Source organism: Pangasianodon hypophthalmus, chromosome 14 (genome assembly GCF_027358585.1).
Source record: "Pangasianodon hypophthalmus isolate fPanHyp1 chromosome 14, fPanHyp1.pri, whole genome shotgun sequence".
In the NCBI taxonomy this organism is placed as follows: Eukaryota; Metazoa; Chordata; class Actinopteri; order Siluriformes; family Pangasiidae; genus Pangasianodon; species Pangasianodon hypophthalmus.
The window spans coordinates 25949932-25957431 of record NC_069723.1 but is presented as its reverse complement, the minus strand read 5'-3'; the positions used below and the strand labels follow the sequence as shown (position 1 = coordinate 25957431).

Here is a 7500-nt window from a genome sequence, read left to right as displayed (position 1 = left end):
ACACTCACACACACACACACACACACACACACACACACACACACACGAAGGGAGGAGCGCAAATTAATCCTGACATCCTCAAATGTCAGCTCACTATCAGGAGAGGAAGACACGGGGAGAGAGTGTGTGTGCGCGCGTGTGCGCGTGTGTGTGTGTGTGTGTGCGCGCGGTGTGCGTGCGTGTGCGCGCGTGTGCGTGTGTGCGAGTGTGTGCGCGTGTGCGCGCGCGTGTGAGTGTGTGTGCGTGTGTGTGTGTGTGCGTGTGTGTGTGTGTGCGTGTGCGTGCGCGCGTGCAGAGGACAGAAACACGCCGCTGCACAGGGACACTAAAGACCCGTCATTGTGTGTAAAGAGGTCAGGAGAGGAAGAGGTCTAACTGCACAGTCGAGTCACATGACCTGCACTAATCCGTCTTCCCTACTGACCCCTCCTCCATCTGACCGCCATTACCTCACACATCAGCACACACACACACACACACACACACCAGTACACAGAGGAAGAGACAGATGGGTACAGAGAGAGAGAGAGAGAGGAGAGAGAGAGAGAGAGAGAGAGAGAGAGAGAGAGAGAGAGAGAGGGCTGGACGATGGAGATACACGGCAGAGGAGAAGACAGAGAGAGACGAGTCAAAACTGAAAGAGAGTGAAATGTAAAGAAAGAGTGAGAGGAAGAGTGAGGCACAGAGCTAGAAGCAGTTTGCAGAGAAGAGAGAGAAAAGCGAGTGAAGAGAAACAGGAAAAAAAGGAAGAGAGAGAGACCTTGAGAAGGAAGATTAAAGAGATATGAGAGACAGTCACAGAGGAGAGAGACAGACAGTGAGGAGACCAAGAGGGAGGAATGAGGGAGTCTGGAGGGGAGAGAGAGGGAGGGAGAGATAGAGTGACAAAGAGAAAGACAGAGGGAGAGGAGAGGGGAGAGAGAGAGAGAGATTGAAAAAAAAAAAAAGCATTGCTGAATTGAGAGAGAGAGACCAGGAGAGTGACACAGAGGGAGACAGAGAGACAGGAAGAGAGGGGGAGAAAGAGAGAGAGTTAGGGAGAGGGGGAGAGAGAGACAAGGAGAGAGACAGAGAGAGAGAGAGAGAGACAGACAGAGAGAGAGAGACAGGGAGAGAGATGGAGAGAGAGAGGGAGAGGGAGGGAGAGAGAGGGGGAGAGAGAGAGAGAGAGACAGACAGAGAGAGAGAGACAGGGAGAGAGAGAGAGACAGGGAGAGAGATGGAGAGAGAGAGAGAGAGAGAGAGACAGAGAGAGAGAGAGAGAGAGAGAGAGAGAGAGAGGGAGAGGGAGGGAGAGGGGGAGAGAGAGAGAGAGAGAGAGAGAGAGAGGGGGAGAGAGAGAGAGAGTTAGGGAGAGGGGGAGAGAGAGACAAGGAGAGAGACAGAGAGAGAGACAAGGAGAGAGAGAGAGGAGAGAGAGAGAGAGAGAGAGAGAGAGAGAGAGACAGGGAGAAAGATGGAGAGAGAGAGACAGAGAGAGAGAGAGAGACAGGGAGAGAGAGAGAGAGAGAGAGAGAGAGACAGGGAGAGAGAGAGAGAGACAGACAGAGAGAGAGAGACAGGGAGAGGCAGGGAGAAAGAGGGAGAGAGAGAGACAGAGAGAGAGAGAGAGAGAGAGAGAGAGAGAGAGACAGGGAGAGAGAGAGAGAGAGAGAGAGAGAGACAGGGAGAGAGAGAGAGAGACAGGGAGAGAGGAAGGAGTGCAGACGGGGAGGAGTGAGTGAGCAGGAAGAGACCATTTCCCCTTTGTAGGGGGGGAGGTGGGTTTAAGAGATTAGCACAGTGGCGCCTGTGTGTGGAGGCGGAGTCAGGATACACAGCACAGGAAATAAACTGCAGTAAAAATGCATTTCCCACAATGCCCTGCACACACACACACACACACACACACACACACACACACACACACACACTGAACTACTTCCACACTTTTACTACTAGCACAGCACAGAAAATCCTGGCTTCTGATTGGCCGTGTTTTATCGTTAGTGTTGATCTGGTTTAATCCCGGCTCTAAAGCCTCACTGTAACCATGACAACAAGCATAAATAACCGTTTAGGCTAAGCTGGTCATTACGCTTCTTCACTGACCTCAGATCTGGTCCAGGTTTAATCGCTACATAAAAACCACCACACACACTTAACATTTTAAACATTTTAAACATTCACAAACTCCACAAACACAATGTCAGCGTCATCAGTACGCCTGCGTACGTTATTTACACTCAGTAACACTAAGCAGAAACCGTTATAACGCACAGGTAACAGAGCTGTACAAATCAGCACAATGTGTACTTTTTAGATACAAAGATCAAAGATAAAAGATTTCCCAACTTCAAAAAAAGGCCCTCCCCCCACCCACCTGCACGCAACAAGGACTTTCCAAAAGACCAAACACACACACACACAGACACACACACACACACCCCCACCTAATGGCTTTACTGCGCTTTATCCCCCACCCCCTCAACTCACCTGCACGAGGAGATAATGTTCCATATCTACCCACTGATCTAGCCTTCACCCTGCCTACACCCCCCTACACACTCACACACACACACACACACTCACACACTCACTCACACACTCACTCACACACTCACTCACACACTCACTCACACACTCACTCACACACTCACTCACACACTCACTCACACACACACACTCACCTGCATGTGAGGCACTTGGTGGTGGTTAGCTGGTGGTGACGAGTGTGTGCTGGAGGCCCAGTTCCCCTGCGGCAGCGGCGGTGGTGGAGACGACCCCGGGGGCTGCTGGGGCACGGAGAGCACAGGTGAAGTTCTCAACTGCTGCACCTGCTGGAACTGCAACGCAGACGTCTGCAGCTGCTGAGGAAGAACCTCTGCGTGGCTGGTCGGGTTTATCGCTCTCTGATTGGGGGACAAGGTGCCGTACATCTGGGGGTGCTGCTGGGGGTGCGAGATGGGACCCTGGCACCTTTGAGGGGGCGGAGTCCCGGCAGGGTTGCCCCCCAGGTTCCTCATGGGCGACATGGAAGGTGGAGAAGCGTAAGATCCCTGAGGAGGCGGTGGAGGAGCGAGGTGCTGCTGCTGCGGCTGCTGCTGGGGCATTTTGGGCTGCGTCGGGTGCATGTTCTGAGGGGGCAACTGGTTGACTGGGTAACACTGCGGCCCCGCGGGGGTGGGGTAACACTGCACGGGAGCACTGGGGTTGCTGCTGGTGTTGAGGCTCATCCCTGAAGTGTTGGCTAATCCCTGATTCAGGCCGCCATACTGAGGATAAGGAGCGTACTGACCTGAGCTGCTGTTAGCGACTTGCTGGCTGTTCATGCTAAAGCCCATGTTCTGGTGGCCTCGTCCGCTCATCATCTGCTGCTGCTGCTGCTGCTGCTTTGAGGGACTTTGGGGAAACTGCGACTCCGGGTGATGGTGCAGAAACTGCTGACCAGCCTGCTGATGCTGCGGAGTCTGAGACGGATGCCGCATGGCTGGAGACGCCATATTGGCTCCCATGTGACCCATGAAACGGTTCGCTTCCTGAGGCAAACCTTGAGGGAAGTGGTTCATCCTTGGCGGAGCCTGAGTCTGGTTGTGCCCCTGCATCCCGCCAAATTCGGCACGTCCCATGTAAGGACCCATTTGGTGACCGTGAACTTGCTGCTGTTGCTGCGACTGAGGAAACTGGGCTCGATTTTGGTCAGGCATCTGCATCCCTTGAGAACCCCAGTTATTCCCGGGTGCGGCTCCTCCGCCGTCCTGGAACGCCTGTCCCGCTCCCGCTCCAGCTCCCGCTCCTCTCCCATCGCCCTGTGCTCCTGGATATCCGTGATGTCCACCAGCTGCGCTGTTCCCGCCGTGATAGCGCGAATGAGGAGACGGGATCCCGTTAGCGGGGCCAGGGCCGGGACCGTTAGCCATCATCCGGCCTCCTTGAGGGTCGTATTGCCCAAAGTGGTCAAAGTGGTGTCCTATTTTGGGCTGAGGGGCAACAGGAGGCGTGGGAAGGTGGAGAGAAGGAGGAATCTGGCTGTAAGCTTGGTGCTCGTGCGTCATCTGCTGGTTCATCGGATTGGCTTGGCCTTGGGAGGAATACCCACAATCCCCCAAGCCTTCCAGACCATCCGAGAATAAATTCCCATCATCTCCGAAGAGACTCATCATTCCCGGGTCGGCCATGTTTGATTTTCAGATGGACAAAGGGGGGAAAAAAACATGCACTGCACACGTCCTCTAAAGCAACAGCTAATCCGCTAGCTAATCTGCAGCATGTCACTCCATGTTTCCTTAATTCACATCAGAGTATGCAGCATCAGGTGATAAAGACCTGGAGAGAGAGAGAGAGAGAGAGAGAAAGAGAGAGAGAGAAAGAGAGAGAGCAAATTAGGACTAACAAATTAGGACTAGGAATATTTTATACATTTACATTAAAATAAATAACAGGAACCAGATCTCTCTTAGCAGGATAAGGATCTGTTTATGATGATACTCATGTACGGCTGTAAAGAGAGAAAGTTCGGACAAAAATACAGAGTGCGCGACGGCCCGCACTTCCTGCGCGACGGCCCGCACTTCCTGCGCGACGGCCCGCACTTCCTGCGCGACGGCCCGCACTTCCTGCGCGACGGCCCGCACTTCCTGCACGGAATCAGACATGCTTCTGTGTAGAACTAAAGTAAACAAGTAGCTACCAATTTACCATCTACTCTCTACAAAGAGTATTGAGTCCTACAAAGGGTACACCCTGTGCCCTACTCCCTACAAAGGCTGCACCCTGTGCCCTACTCCCTACAAAGGGTACACCCTGTGCCCTACTCCCTACAAAGGGTACACCCTGTGCCCTACTCCCTACAAAGGCTGCACCCTGTGCCCTACTCCCTACAAAGGGTACACCCTGTGCCCTACTCCCTACAAAGGGTACACCCTGTGCCCTACTCCCTACAAAGGCTGCACCCTGTGCCCTACTCCCTACAAAGGGTACACCCTGTGCCCTACTCCCTACAAAGGGTACACCCTGTGCCCTACTCCCTACAAAGGCTGCACCCTGTGCCCTACTCCCTACAAAGGGTACACCCTGTGCCCTACTCCCTACAAAGGCTGCACCCTGTGCCCTACTCCCTACAAAGGCTGCACCCTGTGCCCTACTCCCTACAAAGGCTGCACCCTGTGCCCTACTCCCTACAAAGGGTACACCCTGTGCCCTACTCCCTACAAAGGGTACACCCTGTGCCCTACTCCCTACAAAGGGTACACCCTGTGCCCTACTCCCTACAAAGGGTACACCCTGTGCCCTACTCCCTACAAAGGGTACACCCTGTGCCCTACTCCCTACAAAGGCTGCACCCTGTGCCCTACTCCCTACAAAGGGTACACCCTGTGCCCTACTCCCTACAAAGGGTACACCCTGTGCCCTACTCCCTACAAAGGCTGCACCCTGTGCCCTACTCCCTACAAAGGGTACACCCTGTGCCCTACTCCCTACAAAGGCTGCACCCTGTGCCCTACTCCCTACAAAGGCTGCACCTTGTGCCCTACTCCCTACAAAGGCTGCACCCTGTGCCCTACTCCCTACAAAGGCTGCACCCTGTGCCCTACTCCCTACAAAGGGTACACCCTGTGCCCTACTCCCTACAAAGGCTGCACCCTGTGCCCTACTCCCTACAAAGGCTGCACCCTGTGCCCTACTCCCTACAAAGGCTGCACCCTGTGCCCTACTCCCTACAAAGGCTGCACCCTGTGCCCTACTCCCTACAAAGGGTACACCCTGTGCCCTACTCCCTACAAAGGCTGCACCCTGTGCCCTACTCCCTACAAAGGGTACACCCTGTGCCCTACTCCCTACAAAGGGTACACCCTGTGCCCTACTCCCTACAAAGGGTACACCCTGTGCCCTACTCCCTACAAAGGCTGCACCCTGTGCCCTACTCCCTACAAAGGCTGCACCCTGTGCCCTACTCCCTACAAAGGCTGCACCCTGTGCCCTACTCCCTACAAAGGCTGCACCCTGTGCCCTACTCCCTACAAAGGGTACACCCTGTGCCCTACTCCCTACAAAGGCTGCACCCTGTGCCCTACTCCCTACAAAGGCTGCACCTTGTGCCCTACTCCCTACAAAGGCTGCACCCTGTGCCCTACTCCCTACAAAGGCTGCACCCTGTGCCCTACTCCCTACAAAGGGTACACCCTGTGCCCTACTCCCTACAAAGGCTGCACCCTGTGCCCTACTCCCTACAAAGGGTACACCCTGTGCCCTACTCCCTACAAAGGCTGCACCCTGTGCCCTACTCCCTACGTGGATCATTGGTATTACTGCAGTGCATTGTGGACATAATGGAGACACAAAACTCTACAAAATGGTAAAGCTCCCAAAACAGTGCACTACTTATGGAATAAAGTGCAGTTTCAGACGCAGCACAGACTCCCCTTCATCACTTTACCCCTCAGTCACGTTTTCAAGTTTTTTCTTTTCTCCTTTTTATCCCCCACTTCAGTTAGGTCAGTTGTAACTGACTCTCAAGCCAACCTCTAAACCCTGCCCCTCCACCCAAGCCTTTTTTCCCCTCACCAACAAAAGGGACACACACACACACACACACCCCAAACTCATTCATTCAATCTTTACAATTCATAAAGAACAAAAGGAGCAGGCAGTAGTTAAAGTGGAGCAGCTGCCGGGCCTCCCACCTGCTGAAACCCAGCCTCCAAAACCAAAGCTCTTTGTGCTGCCGCTGGAGCACGTGTGTGTGTCTGTGTGTGTGTGTGTGTGTTTACAGCCACATCTGCGCGTCTTGGCGAGTGTGTGTGTGTGTGTGTGTATACATATATATGTACACACACACACACACACACACAACCACATCTGTGTGTGTGTGTGTGTCCTTAACCTGGACAGCATAATCAGATGAGCTGAGGGAATTATAGAGATATGAGATAAACCAGGCCGGAGATGGTGTGTGTGTGTGTGTGTATATTTATTTATATATATATATATATATATATATGCGCGTGTGTGTCCTCAATTAGAGGCTGAGAGTGCGCATGCAAGAGAGGGGGTGGGTGTGGAATGCACTGCTTCAACTTCAACCAACATCCCCCCATCTCTCTCTCTCTCTCACACACACACACACACACACACACACACACACACACACACACACGTCTCACTGCTCCTCCCCTTTTGCTCTTCATTTGGCCTCTCGTTCACCAACCTCCCCCTCTCTTCCCCTCGGTTTTCCTCCAGCTCCTATTTTCTCTTCCCTCTAGTTCTAAACTCCAACAAAAAAAAAAAAACCTTCCAACGAGTCAAATTAAACTGATGCAGATTCAAACTTACAACACACCATTTCAAAAAAACTGATTCAGATCCGTATCCCGAACGTGTTCACTCAGAAACTGATTCAGATCCGTATCCCGAACGTGTTCACTCAGAAACTGATTCAGATCCGTATCCCGAACGTGTTCACGCAGAAACTGATTCAGATCCGTATCCCGAACGTGTTCACTCAGAAACTGATTCAGATCC

The 7500-nt window shown here is 53.1% G+C and overlaps 1 protein-coding gene across 1 annotated transcript in view; it reads right to left on the bottom strand.

Moving 5' to 3' along the window:
- The window catches only part of chd7 (chromodomain helicase DNA binding protein 7), a 96089-nt gene that overhangs the window by 49513 nt on the left and 39076 nt on the right, over nt 1–7500 (bottom strand). Inside the window, 1 exon segment of the mRNA XM_034310524.2 lies at nt 2670–4305. Coding sequence (XP_034166415.2) covers nt 2670–4157 — 1488 coding nt within the window. The 5' untranslated portion in view covers nt 4158–4305.